Source organism: Quercus lobata, chromosome 7 (assembly GCF_001633185.2).
Source record: "Quercus lobata isolate SW786 chromosome 7, ValleyOak3.0 Primary Assembly, whole genome shotgun sequence".
Classification (NCBI taxonomy): domain Eukaryota; kingdom Viridiplantae; phylum Streptophyta; class Magnoliopsida; order Fagales; family Fagaceae; genus Quercus; species Quercus lobata.
In genome coordinates, this window is record NC_044910.1 from 27,183,460 (window position 1) to 27,202,007 (window position 18,548).

At 36.8% G+C, this 18,548-nt stretch overlaps 1 protein-coding gene across 2 annotated transcripts; it reads left to right on the forward strand.

The window, feature by feature from the left end:
- The first annotated feature begins 5,128 nt into the window (after positions 1–5,128).
- LOC115951351 (U11/U12 small nuclear ribonucleoprotein 48 kDa protein) lies at positions 5,129–18,089 on the forward strand. Of its 2 annotated transcripts, none has more exons than XM_031068565.1 (5): positions 5,129–6,348; positions 9,187–9,298; positions 10,458–10,565; positions 13,885–14,885; positions 14,989–18,089. In XM_031068565.1, the coding sequence occupies exons 1-4, from the start codon at positions 5,393–5,395 to the stop codon at positions 14,785–14,787; spliced, it is 2,079 nt and encodes a 692-aa protein (XP_030924425.1). In that variant the 5' UTR covers positions 5,129–5,392; the 3' UTR covers positions 14,788–14,885; positions 14,989–18,089. The 2 variants fall into 2 exon arrangements, with proteins under 2 accessions (XP_030924425.1, XP_030924426.1); XM_031068566.1 differs by having other exon boundaries at positions 17,630–18,089.
- Positions 18,090–18,548: the final 459 nt, after the last annotated feature.

The window sequence follows — 18,548 nt, forward strand, 5'->3', positions numbered from 1 at the left end:
CCAAGCGATTGTGACAAATAGCAGCAAGTACCAATCCATGACAACCACAAACGATTGACCCCAATTCCAGCTGATTGTTAAGTGGAGAAAACAACACCATCAATGTTTACTTTGTAAGAGGTGGAATCCAACCATGACTAGCCATGGGTTTTGCTGGACTAGAGCCTTCATTTTGCATTTGAAAATCACAAATGTTGTGCACATCACTACACAATTGTAACCTCAATTTTTGTAGTACCAACATGTCTTTTTTCGTTCTTGATGATGTGCTGAAATTGTCAATAAGTTGTAGGCCTCAAGTCAAGATAATGAATACCTGTGGAGTGAAAACACAAGGACCAAACAGAAGGCACCGGTGTGATACCGGCCAAGAACCCTCCAAAGGTCAAGTTAGTGAATGAGAAATCTCTAAGAACTTTATAATGAGAGAGTTAGGGATTTTTTGCATACCTAAGGAAAGAGGAGGTTTGATGCTTATATAGTGGTGAGTAGTGAATGAAGATCCCTCAAAAATAGGGATCTTTCCTTATAAGGGAGATTTGATATTAGGGTTTCCGTGATTTTAGGGTGTCTTTCCATATGGGGAGGATATGTGAGCGTGATAAGGTCTTTGTGCGTGATGTGAAAGATATTTCCATACATGAATATTCATGAGGACCAAGCAAGGCTACGTGGGACCCATCAGCTTCTCCACCCCATTGGTCTTATGGTCACTCGTCGGCTTCAGGTTTTCCTATCGGTTGAGGGAGATGTACCCATCGGCTTCCGTGGTGGCATGGTTTATTGAAAGCACCGTCGGCTAGATGGAGGTACGTTACCTCTATCCTAGTCTTTCTGGGACCTCTGTCACCTACTTACAAAACCGACGGTCTCTTAGAGCTCGTTTGCACTAGTTTGCACATCAACTTTTCTTTTGTCAAAAATTCCCCTATTAGTTCTGATTAGTCTAAGCAAAGTTTTTCACTTTGTTAGGAATTTGTGGACTCCAAAGCTTCTTGAGTTGAGGTCTTCATTGTTAGAGGAGCTACTGCCAGACACAGTTCTAAAATCCATGGCTAACTTATAGGCGCACTTCTGATCGAAAAAAGTATATCATTTGCAATTGAGTTCCATATTAAAGAATCATCAGGAAGCAAATAGCTAAGAGGAAAACCCAATATAGTATCAATAAAAAAAATTTGCCGAACTAAATCAACTTTCCAAACACCCAAACTACTGTCAATTAAATCACTAACCAAAGCTTGAGATCACCAAGTGTGTTCTGAGGCGAAGTTACCTTAAACGTTGTTGGGGTTGGAAGCCATTTGGCTGACCATATCTAGATTTGATTACCATTCTCTACTCTCCGTCTTACAATATGCTTTGTTTTCATAATCATCCTCCATGTGTAGGATGGCTTTCTCCCAAGAGTTAGAATCCACAAAATTACAATCTATAAAAATTTTGGCTTAAGAACATGATAGGCAAGGGAATTAGGATTAGATTGGACTATTGGAGTTTCCATCCTTGCTTTGTTAATAAAGCCTAATTAAATTCCTTCAAGAGTTTAAAACCCATTCCACCTTGAGGATTTGAGATTTCAGAATGCCAATTTTTCCTATTAGAGCATTGGCATTTGGGGATGTAAAAAACATTAATTTTACATCCTCAAAACCTACTTTATCTATTTAACCATCTCATTTTGTTTAACTTATCCAACATCTTAGTTTCTATTTTTACATACAACTTATTAAAAATAATATAAACTACACCATAAAATAATATAAAAAACTGATTATCAAAAGAGAGAGAGAGAGAGAGAGTGAAAGGAAGAGAGAGAGAAAGTGAGAGATTAAAAAATATTTTTTTTTTATTTACAACCCCATGAACAGTAAGAGCATTAGCATTGGGGGGTATAAACACCCTCCAATTGCTATCTTACAACCCAATTCCTTAAAAGCATGCAATATCCTAGTTGCTATACTTAAAATATTATACCAACACAGTAAGGTTGTATATATACAGCCTACTGTAGCTAGTTGCTAAGAATTAGATATAATATTTTATTTTCTATAGTAATTTTCTCTCTCTTCCTTTAATAAAAAATATTCACTCTCCCTTTCTTTCTCTCTCTTTTCTCATTTCTTTGCCTCTTGTTTATATTATATTATTATTATTTGATGGGAGTAGTTTATATTATTTTAATGAGTTGTATGTAAAAATAGAAGCTAAGATGTTGGGTGGGGTGTGTGGTGGGCCTTTTGTGATTTTGGACTGGACTGCCTCCTGCTGTACTGAGGCCCAAGTGTTCTGGATAAGAGAGTTGGGACCGGTCCAATTGCAATTCACCTTGGTCTAGCCTGTGCACGAGCTATGCCTCGTTTACTGAAATTTTGGTCACATACCCATGGCAGACGAAGCTATTACAAGAGGGTTACCGCAGACACATACAATACGACAATAAAGGCAATATGCTTCCAGTTAAACATAATAAATGAGGAATCCTTAAGCAAAGTAGGAAAAGAACGGTATAAAAGACACGTTATAAGTGAGATTACAAAGGCGAGAAAGGAAATAATCTTGATAAACGGCGAAATCAAAAGGAAAAAGGTTAGTCTGCTGCGTTCAATTGGGTTACAGGACTAAGGCCAAGGAGGGGACCACTCCTTCAACGTGGATAACCTCATCTGCTGCATAAATTATCCACTTTGAGGGAACGGGCCTGAATGGCTCGTGCCGAAATAAATCTTTTATCCTTAACAGAGACTAGGCTTTTAGAGGGAGAGAAGAGATTAGTCTATTGGTGCATGCCTACTATTTTACACTCTGTTTTTTCCTCCTGATTCTCTATTTCTTCTTTGTTTTTGTTATTTTTGATTCTTTCTCTCTTCTTTTCTTTCTTTCTCAGTGCTTACCCATGTAGTGATGTTATGATTTTCTCTCAACGGTTACTATTGCCGTTATGATGATACTATGCACGACAAGGGTCTTTTATATACTGCCTACTGTGACTGGCTTTTACCATTTTAGCGCTTAACTACTTTTTTCTGGTCTGGGTGTCCTTGTCGACCACCATTGGTTTGTCAGTTGTCCAGCCACCACCACTTACTTGTACTGGCTGCGCTACTCCTTATCACTAGACAAAGACAATTATTTTGTTTGCTTGCTCACCATGACATTCTTATCTACCATAGTGTGGGTGTTCTCTCTCTATCCCTTATGGCATGCATCTAGTAGTTCCAACTCATCCTTACTTCTTTTGAGTGGTAAGTCATCACAGCAGGACATTACTCTCAAAAGAATCTGAGTAGGAATCTCATAATAGGTTTTCCATTCTCCCCATCGCTAGACTATACCCCTTCTTACCTCTGACTCATGACCTACCACTCTTGTATTGGCTGGGTACAGGTTGGTGGTGTCTGGGCCTTGCGCATGCTCCAATTCTGTGTATGTCCAAAGCTTGTTCGCTGCTCATGCATTTGCTGTGGTTTGGAGGCTCATTTGTACATTCTGCCGCTCATCCTTGACCTCTTATGACATGGACTGTTTTCTGATTTCTCATTCCTTACGGCTTGCTTCTCTCAAGGGCTGAGCCTTTTTTAATTGTGGGCTTTTCTTTCTTTAGCCTACTCTTTTGCTCCTTCCTTATTCTTGTTACCATTCTTGCCATGCTACTTTGCTATTCCTGCTGTAGTGTTATTTGATCCCAACTTGCCGGGCCTTTTTTAGGCCTACTGCATATTTCTCTCTCAATTGGCTATAATGACCCAGTATGGTCATTGGATTCATACTCATGTTACTTTGGGCTTTCTTGACCCATTACATTGCTTGTGGGCTCCTTTGTCTCATTTCTTTTCTCTTGGGCATCCTTGATCCATTTTCCAATTCTGCACTCCCATGAGCTTTTACTAACTCCTTTGAGCTTCCCAAGCCCAGTTACCTTATCCTTCATCTATGGGTTTCATGGGCTTTCCATCAACCTCTTACTTTTTTACTTCATTACTTCGGGCTTGCTATGACCCATTATTACTTTTCTACATCACATAATGCCCATGAGTTTACTACCTCTTTCACCGGGCTCCATTAGGCCTATTTGCTTTCCTCAAGGCCCATGTATTAACTTTATGGGCCTATGATCCATTATTCCTGTCATTCGGGTTTAATGGTTTTGCTATCAATTCACTAACTCTTCTCTGCCCATGTTGTTGGGCTTCTTCCTACTACTGGGCTTCCTACATCACACTTTTTTTTTTCTTTCTCTCACCATTCGTTCGTGCCTTTCTCTCTCTCTATTCATAATTTTGGGTAGCCGATCTAGTGGTGGTCGTGGTTGTGGACGTAGGACATGAGCCAAATTTGATCAGAGCCATGGTTGGTTTGGGTATTGTGAATTTTTTGTGGGTTTGAGTTTTCGTTTTGTGAATTTTCAGTGGGTTTAAGTATTGTGAATTTTCTGAGTTTGTTGTTGTTCATGGTGATAAAGGTATGTTTTTAGTTTCGATTTGCTATGTGGATGTTTGGTTTTGTTGTTGGGTTTTCGTGGTTGGAAGTGGGAGAGAAGAAGATGATCAATTGGGTTTTTTTGATTTCCTCTTCTTTTGTGGAACTCAAGTTTTCAAGACTCGAGTTTCACGAAGATTTTTTTTCCACCTTAACTTTGCTACCTTATGAAACACGAGTCTAACAGACTTAAAATGTTAGTTTCCTAAATAGTTTGAAAATCATGCTAACTAATGAATATGTTAGTAGTTTTTGCTAGTTAAATTGTAAATAAATCCACCAAGTTTTGTCCAAAACAAAATAGGTGCAAATTTCACAATCTAAGTTGGACTAAAATTGATTATCAAAAAAAAGTTTGACTAAAATTCATTTTCGTTTAATTGAGTTATCTAAGTTTCAAATTATTTAATTTAGGCATTTCGTTTAATTCTTAAAAAAAAAAAATTGCCTTTATGTATGCAATTAACTAATAAAAACTATTTTTTGAAAATAAATTTCACATAAATATTTTTCATGTGAGAAAGATATTTTTTTAACAAAATTAATAAAAACCTGAGTTTAATATTAATTTACACGAAGATATTGAATGCAAGCTAACCTTGTACCTGAATTTAATATTAGAGGATGCAAGCTAACCAAAATATTGAATAGAAGTTTCTCCAAAAAAAAAAAAAAAAAATTGAATAGAAACCTGAAGTTTGTTCCTCTTGAGTCCAACCCAATATTGCTGCGATGATTCTGATGTGAGTCGGTCATCATTCATTCATGAGCGATTTCATCCTTTCTTCTTCAAGAAAGAGGGCACCCCTGAATCTGATATATTGATCTCTTTGTCTGTGTGTCTGTCTATCTGTGTGGTTTCAAATCAAAACCCTAACCCTAGCTCCCCAAAATCTCAATCCAATCCAATCCAATGAACCCTAATTCGTTACTGACCACACTTGAAAACCTCATCCACTTCTCCCAACAAACCCTCCGTCACTCCCTTTCCCTTTCCATTTCCACCACTCTCCATTCTGAAAACCAAAACCTAATCCAATGCCCATTCAATCCCCACCATCTCATCCCCTCTTCCGCCCTCTTCCGCCACTCCCTTCGCTGCCACTGCTCTTCTTCTTCTTCTTCTTCCAATTTTTTCTATAACGATTGCCCCGCAGTCGTTCACTTCTCCACTCTACATACCGCAACCCCAACCGCTACTGCTACTCCTCTTCCCCCCTTTTTATCCCTTCACTCTCCCAACAACCCTTCTCCTTTCGATTTCGATTTCTCAATTCTCCCCTCCGACTTGCTCTCTATTAGAGCCGAAACCGACGCCTGGACTGATTACCCCACCGCCTATTCCCACGCCATTCTCCGTTCCCTTTCCCTCTCCCTTTCCGGGCTGATCGGAAATTGGGTGATCATGAGTTCCCTGCGATACGGCAGCATTGTCATTGATGTGGCAATGAGGGATCATATATTGTTGCTTTTCAGGCTCTGCCTCAACACTATTGTCACGGAAGCTCTACATAATTATTCTCAACAACAACAACAAAAATCGAATGAGCAGAGTGTAATGAGTATTTTCAAGTGTCCCGTTTTGGTACAGGCGCTGATGTGGTTAGCCTCTCAGCTTTCCATTCTCTATGGTGAAATGAATGGGAAGCTATTTGCTATTCACATGCTTAAGCAATGTGTATTGGAGGCAGCGCAATTGGGATTGTTTATCACCACCCAGACCCAGACCCAGTCCCATGCTGGCCGCGGAGATGAGGTCATTTCTGTGTCACAAGTCCAAGCTGCGGTTACTGCATTGAAAGAAAGAGCTGTGCTTCAACAAAACTTTAATGGGTTTCATGTTTCTCAACCGCTTACCAAGTATCAGCTGTATGTTACTATTCCCTGTTTTCTTTCTCTACTATGCTTGCTAACCTATTTACATTTGGCTAAACTCGTTCTCATTTTCATTTGTTGTGTTATAATGGTCTCATTCATGACACAAGAACCAAGGTTGTAGGCCACTAGCAGTGAAGTTTGTAGTTTGCTTTCTTTTTGGTGTTTGGATTCCGGAATTCTAATTTCAGTTTCAAAGTCTATCTTGATCCTCTGTGCCTTTTCTTGTCTCTGTTATATATATGTTGCCCTGTTTAATTTCTATGCTGTACAGCTTGTTCACTTTCAGTCTTTTTTAAGTACGAAGTTGGCCATTGAAAGAACTGAAAAGAATTATAGAAAGCTAGAAACTAATGTACTGAGTGTTGCACATGAGATGCGCATGGAGAAGGATTATTATTATTATTTTCAAATCAGATATAATAACAGATCCCTGGTTGCTTATGTAATAGAATGGATGTTTTGACATTAGAGTCGTGTCTATGTTGCATGTTTGTACTTCATGGAGACTTCTAATATGTATCTGATACTGCTAAAAATGAATCCTGAAAATGAAAGCTTTGATCTTAGTAGTTGTATCTGATACACTATTTCTTTTGGACATACGTTTAATGTCCCTTGACAATATGTATTATCCTTCCTGCTTTTTGAATAGATGGTTGACAAATATATCTATAGAAAGGAAAATCCATAATTAAAAACATAGGAAGGTTATAGTACATATATTTTTATGCAAATGAGATATATACATGATGTAGTCCTAAAGAATTACAAAGAATAAAAGTTACATGCTTAAAAGGAGAGAATCAAATCAATCAATGGAATCTACCATACAATGATTGTTTCTAGAACCTAGAATATGGGACCATTCAAACAATTATCTTATGAAAAGATGACTTTAGTTAAACAATCGAGGCTCGACATCTTCAACTCTACAATGGTTCCTCCCTCTTTAGTGTCCATAGCAGACATAAAAGGGGCTAGATTTCAAACAAGGGATGAATGTTTCCCAAACTAGTTCTTCCATCCGTGTAATAGATCACCAACACTCTTGGGAAATACGTTATGAAGCCCAATTATTTAGAAGATAAAAGACCACAACACAGGTAACAGCAAACGATCCATAGTCTCACCACAAGGCCCGCACATGCAACACCATTCTATTATATTAATTCCTTTCTTCAAGAGATTATCACATTTTAGAATCTTCCTCCGTGTTGTTGTTCACACAAAGAATGATTCATGAACCTAAATTTCACCTGGTTATATGGGCTATTGTTTGTACTACTCTTTCTTTAGGTGGCTTGGGGATAAGGAAAGTAAGACTTTTTAATGAGGCTTTGCTTGGGAAGTGGCTATGGAGATTTGCGTCTGAAAGGGATGCCCTTTGGAGGCAAGTGATAGAGGTGAAATATGGTGTGTATGGGGTGGTTGGTGTACCAGTCCAGTTTTTGGTCCATATGGTATTGGTTTGTGGAAAAATATTAGTCGAGGATGGCCTTTTTCTCGTTATATTCTGTATGATATTGGTGATGGGTCGGGGGTGAAGTTTTGGCAAGACTGTTGGTGTGGGGAGACACCTCTTGCTGTCTGCTTTCCTGAATTATTTAGATTTTGCCGAGATAAGGAGGCAAGTGTGGCTGAGCTTATGAAGTTCACTAATGGGGTCTATTTTTGGGTGTAAGTTTCTTTAGGGGTTTTCATGTTTGGGAATTGGAGCTGTGTCGAGTTTCATGGATACTATATATGGCTCTTCATTAAAGGGTTTTGGGGAGGATAAAATGAGTTGGAAACCAGATAGAAATAAGGGATTCATGGTTAAAGATTATTACATTCTTCTAGTGGGATCTAATGATTGTTGTTTCCCTTTGAAAAGTATTTGGAAGCAGAAGATCCCTTCTCGAGTGGCTTTCTTTGTTTGGATCGCTGCTTTGGGGAAATGCTTGACGATTGACCATTTACAAAAAAGGTAGGTTTGGATATTGGATTGGTGTTGTATGTGCAAGTGTAATGGTGAATCGGTTAACCATCTTTTCCTTCATTGTCTAGTTGCTATGGATTTGGGTTTATTTGGAGTAAGTTGGGTTATGCCTAAGTCAGTTGTGGGGCTCCTTGCTTGCTGGCAAGGCCGGTTTGGTCGTCATCGAAATGGTCATATATGGATAATTGTTCCCCATTGTTTAATGTGGTGTCTTTGGAGGGAAAGAAACAGTAGATGTTTTGAAGATTCTGAGAGATCTATTCCTGACCTCAAGTTATTTTTCTTTAGAACTTTTTTGGATCGGTTGTCTGCCTTTTGAAACCAATCACTCTCTTCTATCTTTGATTTTATTGAATCTTGTAAGATCTGTATTTGACCCTTGTACACTCCATGTGTACTAAGGTGTCCCTTTTTGATGTCAATAAATCTTAGTACATATAAATTTTATTTTTTATTTTTTTTTTTATTTAGTTATCTATTTATTTAAGTAGAGATAGTAGATAGATGTGTATGTTGATACTTGTAAATAGGCTAGCAGAGTTTGTTGTGGACCTTGTGGTCTTATCTATGATTTTTTTATCATCTACATAGTGTTGGTCAGATATGACTGGTTTTGGGGTTTATGCTACCTGCCAGCCACCTCTCCTAGACCAAGTGGGAGCTTTGTGCACCGGGCACGGCCTCTATGTAGTGTTGAATAGGGTGTCTTCATTTCCATCTCATGTTCCAACTTATTGGAATCATTCTTTTAGAATTTCTCCTATTTTTATGTGATGTAGTTTTATCTTGACAGACGTACCAGTTTTCATTTTTAAAAATAAATGCTGAGGTCTGTTTCTTTCTATTTGTAGGGTGGCTGAGCATGATTATCTGTCACAGAGAGCATATGAAGAGCGGAAAAGACGTCCAAACTATAGGCCTATACTTGAGCATGACGGACTTAGGCAACAGTCCTTTAGACAGGTATTCATTGCTTTGTATATCTCAGCAGGAAGTTAAATCTTACCAATGAGCTCTAGCTCAACGGACACCTCCCCCCCTTACAAGTGCTTGCTGGAGGGTGGTGAAGTATGGATTTAAGACCCATTGGGTGCATGTGTGACTTTGTTCCTGTTTGGTATTAGCTTATTTTTCAACTTTTTGAAACTGGGTTTTATTTATTTACTTTCTTCTTCATTGTATCCAGAAAAAAGTGAAGTTTAAAATAGTTGTTTTTTGGAAAAGTGCAGCTTGAAACCGCATTACTAAATGGGCGCCATGACAATTGTGTCTTGGGAAATTCAACCAAATTATGTTTGGTTCATACTAGTTTTTAGCTTTTTCAGAACTTTGATGGAATTTGTCATTTGCAGAAAATTAAATCACTCCTCATTTTTTAGGAATAACCTTTTTGTTGTTGGGGGGTTTACTCCACTAAAGTATGAATATGGATAGTAGCTTGTAGTGGTGAGGTACTGCTTTTAGAAACATGAACATCTCTGTTTTGGTTGAAGCAGCCACAACATTTTTTTTTTTTAGTCAGTTTAAAACACCTAAACCTAGTCCCCTTGCTGCCATGTTGATAAAAATTATTTTAGTTTTTGACTTAACCTGCCTATCTAAAAAGTTTGACTTGACCCATTGTAACATTCATATTAGAGGCTCATGTCACTTAAATGACGTGGCCGTAAAGAGTCATAAAAGTTGTTGGTCACTAGGCAGATTTACGAAAAGTCTTCCTTAGGCTTGGCAACACAACTTAAAGATAAAACTTCTGAAACACTTCTTTTGAGACATGTCACTCAAGATCGTTGTAGTTAGGCCTAAAGAAATAGAGTTTTTAAAGTAGGCAGAGTGGTAACTATGTCACACATTTGCTTTATGGTCATTTGGCATGAGAGAGATAATCAGAAATTCAATGGGATGGAGATCACTACAACATCCTGAAGTCTTCATTTTACAGTTGTTTGATTGGATGATTACTAAGTTTAGTCTTCTTTCTTGGATTTCTTGATTTGCATTTCCTCTCTTGTCAGCAATTTTGGTTATAACAGGCAGATTAACTAAAATCTTAACCTCTATTTATTTGGTGGGTAACTTAACTTTTAAATCTCATAGCTTCAAAATCTTGTGTATACATCAGGAAACAAACAAGACTAAGACTAGAGAGGAGTTACTGGCTGAAGAAAGGGATTACAAACGCAGAAGAATGTCATATCGTGGAAAAAAGGGGAAGAAAACAACTGTACAGGTAAAAAGCAGGTGTTAGTACTAGAAATTTCTTTTGTTGTAAGTGTATCGTCTTATTTAATATGGTCAGAAAATTATACATTATTACACTTGATGTTGATAACGTCGCTGTTATTTGGTGTTGGAGTAATATGGACGGTTTACAGGCTGATAAAACATCAATAAGACGTATTAACATGTCAGTAAGAAAATATTATACATTATTACACTTGATGTTGATAACATCGCTGCTATTTGGTGTTGGAGTAATATGGACGGTTTACAGGCTGATAAAACATCAATAAGACAATATTAACATGTCATTTGAATGTCAAAAGTGTGATTGAGTTTTGGTTATAAAGTGACAAAATGTTAATAATTATTCCTATATGAAGTCAATGAAGTGGGCAACGAGCTTTAGCTCAAATGGCACTTCCTCCTTCCACAACACAAGAATGGGTGGAGGGGGGGTCGATCCAAAATCTATTGGATGGTTGTGTAACTTACAAATAAAAGAATGTAGTAGTTGATGAAGTGAAATAGGGAGGCGACAGAGTATGATTTTGGATAGGATAGAATTGCGGAAAACAATACTTGTGGTTAATCCCAATTAGATGATAAGGATCCATAAAGCTGATCATAATTAAATTGAAATTAAGGTGCTGCAACACAAAATTCTTAATGGAAGTTTTGACTAAACAAAAAGTACAAAAAAGATAAACTGAGGAATAAATTTTGAGGATTGCTTGGAGTTGGCACTAAGTGGTGGAAAGAAAGATAAAACCTAAGGGTCTGTTTGGTTGGAGGGGTGGAAAAATGGGATGATAGAAAATGGTGGGAGGATGAAAAAGTGGGAGGATAGAAAAGATTTTAATTTCCCTCATTTTTGTTTGGTTGGGAGTGAAAAAGTGGAAGGATGGAAAAAGTGAGTTTGTATAAATTTACGCATATACTCTTGTTAAAAAATGATGCCCAATTAAAACCAAAAAAGGGATAAACAACCAAAAAAAAAAAAAATCAATCACCTAAATTTATTAAAAAATAAAAATCATGTCTAGAAAAAAAAATCACATCTAAACAAAAAAAGAAAAAAGAAAAGAAAAGAAAAGAAAGCAAAAGAAAAAAAGAAAAAAGAATATGAGCACTGGACGTGTTGGAAGCCTGCCCAGTAAATCAAAAAAAAAAAAAAAAAAAAGAGGGGAGAAGAGGCAACGTCTAGGAGGAAAGAAAAAGAAAAAGAAAAAAAAAAATGAAGAAGAGCAACTTGGACAAGCCTATGTGCAACTGCACATGGGCATTTTTGTCCAAAAATGATGTCCAATTTTTCCCTTCAGTTTTCTCTCTGTTTTGGAGAGAGAACTTTTTGGTGGGTCCGGAGAGACAACACCTGGGTTCCACCATTTATTTTCCTTTCTCTCCTCCCAACCAAACACATTCCAAAAAGTTTTCCTTCCCATTTTCTCTCCAAAGTTTTCCATCTACCCTATTTCACCTCCAAACAAACACACCCTAAGAGTTGGCACTTAGAGTTGCCTAGAGTTAGCACCAATCCATTGGAAGAAAATTTCAACAATAATTTTATTTATCCAGCAAAATGTACCAATACTGAATTTTGGCCTTATATAGGGTTCCCAAGTTACACCAAGGAAAGAAAATATATGAGTTCATAACCAAGTAAGGAAAGGAAATAACTTGTACTAATTAAATTAAATGTGGGAATGAAATTAAATAACATTAAGTCCAAAAATTCAAATAAATTGAAATCCAAAAAAGTCTGACCATCCATCAGCATCAATCAATATTGATTGGGTCCTCTAGGTAGTGGTCCTCCATCGCTCTGTCATGTGATCTGGGGCTTGCATCTGGTGTCCACTGCGTAAGGGTTGGTTCAGTGGAGTTGAGTATGTGAAGTAGTGGAGTTCGATTATAGTGTTTCAATTATGTATTTTCCTGTTTTGCATTGTATATGATTTTTTTTTTTTTTTTCTAGAACTGTGTTATAAGATAAAAAAATTATTGAATTCATTATACATAAGAGAGTAACAAGTCATTCAATCATCTACTAAATTAGCCATTGAAATTATTAAGCATTTTAGGAATCTATTATTAGATGCAAGCTTCAATCTCTAGAGGTCATTCATCACATAGGCCATGTGTGTAAGCACTTTGTAAATGACAAAAATCTACAAGTTATGTTGCAAGTCTGGAGAATAAATATAACCTTTATTATCTTTTCTATAATTTTGAGCCTACGGATTTATCTATTTTTTTTTTTTCTCATATTCCCAAATTTCACACAATTCTTCACCGTTTGGTATATTTGGGAATCATAGAGGAGAAAGAAGGGGACCAAGTGGTAACTGGATCTAAGAGAGTGAAGTTGCATGTATGTTACTTATAGAGGTTATGTGGCTTTGCAGTTGCTGAGGAAGGCAATTGCTGTTGCCTTAAGTGGAGAGAAAAGAGGGTGAAGAATGAGCTGTGATGGGAAATATGACTAGGTACTGACAATGCTTCAAACCTGAAAACTGTTAAATTTCCCATCTGCTATCAGCAGCAGCAACTTCTTCTTATTCTGCTTCGTTTGAACAAAATGAGGTGAAGGGGCATTGAAGATGTCAACCCCCAATTGATTTTTGGATGTTTATCGTAAACTCTATCTTTCAAAAATAAATAAAATGAAAGACATGTAGTCTTTTAGTTTCCATGATGAACATGACTTGTAATTAATTTGGTGACTTGTTGTTAAGGCTCAATGTGATGGTCTTTCCCATAATGATATCTCCTTATAACTGTGTCCTTAATTGACTATCATTGTTTATTTCTTGGGACGAAAACTACTAAGTATTGCTTTATAGTATTCTAGTTATGATCATAGGCTTGTTTTGGAAGGGATCAACTCTTGCTCCTGTATCTACTTGTGTTTATGCACTTTGCTCTACTGACTCAACCTTTGACCAAGTGTACCATATTTTTCCCAAAATGTTTATTATTCCTTTGTTGTTTGCATATAACAATATGATGTGGAAGATTGTGCCTAAGAAAGAAGTTTGTTACCTTTTGTGGTTCATACTTTCTATGAAGAACATGTGTAATTGTGAAAGTCTGAAAATAGGTCCTTCAGTTATTGAAGACTGTGGACCATTTGTTGACTGTTACTGCATTGTTCTGGTTGACATCTGTGAACACTTTGGTGAAAAAGCTAAACTGAGGTGTCACCAATTTTGACAAGATCATTGTACAATTGCATTAGTTATATGTTGTTTACAATTGCAGCTCAGTTTGATACCTAGTTGATTTCTTCCCTCATTAATGCCTTTATTTTTATGTGCTTTTCAAAGGTTACAAGGGATATAATAGACGAATACATGGAGGAAATTAAGAAAGCTGGAGGAATTGGGTGTTTGGTGAAGGGAACTGAAGATCAAGGAATGTTTCCATCTGAATCATTTTCTGCTCATGACAGCACCATCACTGTTGATGAGCCAAGAAAAAGTGATTATGCAGCACCCAGAGGTAGCCAATATAATTATAGGGCACACTCAAACTCTGATTATGGTAAGAGATCTAATAGTTTGAAAGATGCTTCTCTTAACGAGCACCATGAATGTGTAAATCAGAGATTTTCCAATCGGAACAAGCGTGATAGGGAAATTTATTCAAGAAGCCCCAGCAGAAATGATAGCACCATCACTGTTGATGAGCCAAGAAAAAGTGATTATGCAGCAGCCAGAGGTAGCCAATATAATGATAGGACACAGTCACACTCTGATCGTGGTAAGAGATCTAAAAGTTTGAAAGATGTTTCTCTTAATGAGCACCATGAATATGTGAATCAGAGATGTTCCAATCGGGACAAACATGGTAGTGAAATTTATTCAAGAAGCCCCAGCAGAAATGATAGTCATCGTAGGTCACATGTGCGAAGTAGTCATCGAAGAGAGCGAGATGATCTGGAGGTGTCCAATACCAGGCACCATGAGATTAAGCAGCCATCTTCTGGCATGTTAAAATATCATTATAGTAGATCATCTTCTTCTAGGTCAAATTCTGTGAATGATTCAGTTGCAAAAGAAGACGAACAGAAATCAAACGTTGAGGATAGAAGGGGAAGAAAAACATATGAAAATCATAGTTCAGACTTTCTGGTACAAAATGCTTTTGAGGATCGATACATTCCTTCAGAATCTCGTGATATGTATGAAGATGATCTCTCCACTGGCAGCAAGCATCAGACCAGATAAATTGTGTTACAGAATTGCTTGACCAAACTAGCATCTACTCTTTCAATAAGGAACTTTCCTGGCTACCATGATAAATCTGAGTAGCTTCATCTTTTGAAGTGAGTAATTCTAGTTTTTTCTAATTTCTATTTTAAGCATGATTTTATCTTTGTTTGAATGTGTAGTTAGCTTTTGACATTGTTTATTCGCATAACTTTGCAGTACAAAGTCATCAGGCTTCAGCAATTCTATCTACACTTGTATCCTCCTTTGTATCCTTGAACTGTTTTCTTATATGTTTGCTGTTAAGCTCAGTGTGATTTCTCCAAACTCATCTAGATCCTTGACACTATTTGTTTTGGCATAAAATATTTTCCAGAAGTTGTTTTGTAATAATTGGTGCAACTGAAAATTGTTTGTCAACAGAATGTTTTCATGATCAATGGAATATTACTGAAAAGGAGCTGAAAATTGCTCATGCAGTGTGAATTCATAAACAATTCCTAGACCAAGCCTTTGATGTCCCCACTCTCCACCTCCCTAACCCTCCCCACTCCTCTGTGTTACCTCAATCACCTCCTTGCTCCCTTCCCAACTTCTCTGTGCCATTAACCACATCCTCCCTCCCTCCTGGCCTCCTCCTTGCTCCTTTGTTTCTGCTACCACCACCACCTCCTCCACATACACACATCCCCAAAAAAACCATATTCCTCCTTGCTGTTGCCAGCACCTCCCTTCTATCCCCTGTGCCCCCATGATGACCACCTCTTTCTCTCCCCCTCCCACTGTCACTGCTACCACCATAACCACCACTGCCTATTGACTCCAGTGATTTTTTGTTGGTTTTGACAATAGATATTTTTGGTGCACCAAACACTGGAGAAGTAGTTCAGAGACTCAACCAACCAGTAGGCAACAAATTATTTTCTTTGAAAATATTTTCTACTGAAGATATTTTTTTCCTGGAAAATGTTTTTTTATTTTTTATAAAACAAATGGAGCTTTTGATTGCCTTAAATTGCATCATGATATGACTATTAGAGCATGTTTGGTTTAGCTTATTATTTGGCTTATGTGCATCTTTTAAAGCCTCATTGTTTATAAATACAACTATTTTTATCCAGCCTATTTTTTAAGCAACTGCATTCTTGCCACCTGTATTAACATCTGTGCAATCTTTCTTTTTAGATTTAAATGAAAATCCTTTTGTTCCACTTTGTGGACCTAGGTCTGACTTCTTGAAGTTGTGCATGCGTGTGTGTGTGTGTGTGTGTGTTTTTTTTAATTTTTTTTATTATTATTATTTTTTATAATTAGGTCTGACTTCTTGAAGTTCAGAGAGGATTGAAATAAATAGGGGCAGAATTACATAATTTTTCATTGGGATATAGAGGCTTTTAATAATTAGGAGAATTCTAGTCTGAAAAAAAGAGGAAGATATTTTACTCTTTTATAATCTGTATTTTACAAACATACGTGTGTGTGTTTTTTTTTGGGGGGGGGGGCGGGTGTGGATATTTCAACTGACAGATGAGTGCATCATCATGCACATGATACTATTTTTTTCTGTTACTTTGGCGTAGGCAGTCATTTGAATTCAAGCTCTTATCCTTAATACTACTTTGTTAGGTTCTGTCATAAGTGTCATTGATTTTGTCTGACATAAATCAATGACAGTATCATAAGATAAAAGTTATATGACTTTTAATATAATTGTCAATTTTTATCAACAAAAGACCACCTTATTGATACGGCATTACTCTAGTACACAGGATGTATCCTATATGTAGGTCATACATAGTACAAAAAACTCCCACTTTTGCAAGGTATTGGAGAGGTGACTGGTAAGCAGCCTTATGCCCCCCTCCCCTTACTTTATTTTTTTGGGAGAGGTATCCTAGATCAATGTAATTATCAATATAGCTTAGGCTAATATATTGTGGTAGCCAATAAAAAATAGGAAAAATTATTCTAGTAGGGAATGAGCATTTTTATTAGGCTTGGATATCATACAGAATTGATTGGTTATTCCAAAATTATGTAATCTTGTCCAGGGTCAACCCTAAAATGGTTCTGATATAGACAAGGCTTTTGACTGTTATTGGGTTTTGGACTGGAAAACAGACTGCAGTTTGTATATATGCAGAGAGCAATATCTATTGCACAAGTGTGTTGTTCCTTTACCCACAGAATTTTAAATATTGTTCGTAGTTCTCTTTAAGTTGTCTGAAGGCAAATTATGAGCTACACAATGGGGTAGCAGCCCCTCCCCCATGTGCATAAATCCTTCCTACCTTGATGGAGGCATGATTTGATCTATAATGTTGAAAATAGGACCCACTAAACATTACCAGTGATTAGCTTACACCTTCCAATAATATTTTATGATTGATTAAACTTCTATAATTACATATTTGAAGCCAAGAAAATAGCATTTCACATATAAGCTAGTACCACTATTGAAGCAGTTATCCTCCACATTGTAACAAAATTTTATGTTACAGTTCTGTTTTTTGCCATAATATAAACTGTTAGTTTTCTTTTTCTTACAATAATATGTACTGCTAGTGATCTCTGGTATATGTTGTTTTGCTATGTTCTTTAGACCAAAAAAATGTACATAATATTCACTGATGGCCACTGGGTCCTCAAGAAGACAAAAATGGTAGAACCAAGGGCCAAATAGTAACTGTGGTATTGCAATGGATTTCCCTAGTGAGCATCCTTGACATTTCAAAGAGAAAGCTGAGATCTATTAGACATTTCTTGTGCTTAATTGAGTTGATAAGTTCAGGGCTTTCTGTCTTCATGTTATGTTACATGCCTGTTTTAATTTTCTCATAGCTAACCTTATTTCTTATAGATTTCGAAAATATCCACAACTTTTGCTGGAGATTCTAAGAAGTTTGTTAGGATGCATGAATGTGGGGGTGTCAGCTCCTACAACAGAAACAATGTGGTTAATGGGAAGTCTGGACACCACGTGTATTGAAGATTGCTAACGAGGGAATGAAAACTCTGCAATTTCAACTTCCTCGTTTTTCTAGTAAACATTGATGGCATGTTTCAGCTTCTCCATTGAATTACACATATTTTTGTGTACCACGTGAGTAGATATTTTGTATTGACAGTTCTTTTATTTTTATTTTTTTATTGTGATTTAATGATCAAAGATATGTTTATATATGTCTGTTATATGTGGATTTTTGGTTTCTGTTTGGCTATGTAGCCTGCATTCTGGATCCTATCTTTGGTTAAGGGCTTACGAAAAATTGTCACTTTCATTTGACATTTTGTTATAGGTTCTAACGTAATTAAGACAATCTGTCTTGAAGTCTATTTCTCAATTGTCAATTCAAAATTTACAAAAAGGTTGGTATTTTATTTTTGGGTTAATTAAATGGGTTAAGCAATTGACTTGGGTTCCCAAAATAGTTGTAATTAAGAAAAAGAAAAAATGGCGACAGTTAGATTAACCTTCATGGTGTTTTACTGTTTTTAGTGGAATCTTTTAGATGTCAAATTCTCTCCTCTTCATTGTAATTATTGAGGAAAAGGAATAATTATTGAATTAACAAATGAGAAAAAGGAAAAAGGTGGGAGCCCAATGGTGTGCTTAGTTATAAAAAGAAGCAAAAGTCTCATTCTTGTTTAAGGAACCCTACAAGGTTCAAAGGTTAATAGGGGTAGCCCGGATGGGGTGACTGTAATACTCTCGTCTCCACTCATTTCTCATTCTTGTTTAGGGAACTCTACAAGGTTCAAAGGTTAATAGGGATAGC

What these genes read in the sequence shown, in the direction of transcription:
- LOC115951351 (XM_031068565.1), top strand. Translation starts at nt 5,393, where the DNA reads ATGAACCCTAATTCGTTACTGACCACACTTGAAAACCTCATCCACTTC. An exon ending in CCGCTTACCAAGTATCAGCT is followed by an intron (nt 6,349 to 9,186) that starts GTATGTTACTAT and finishes TTCTATTTGTAG; the next exon opens with GGTGGCTGAGCATGATTATC. An exon ending in GGAAGAAAACAACTGTACAG is followed by an intron (nt 10,566 to 13,884) that starts GTAAAAAGCAGG and finishes TGCTTTTCAAAG; the next exon opens with GTTACAAGGGATATAATAGA.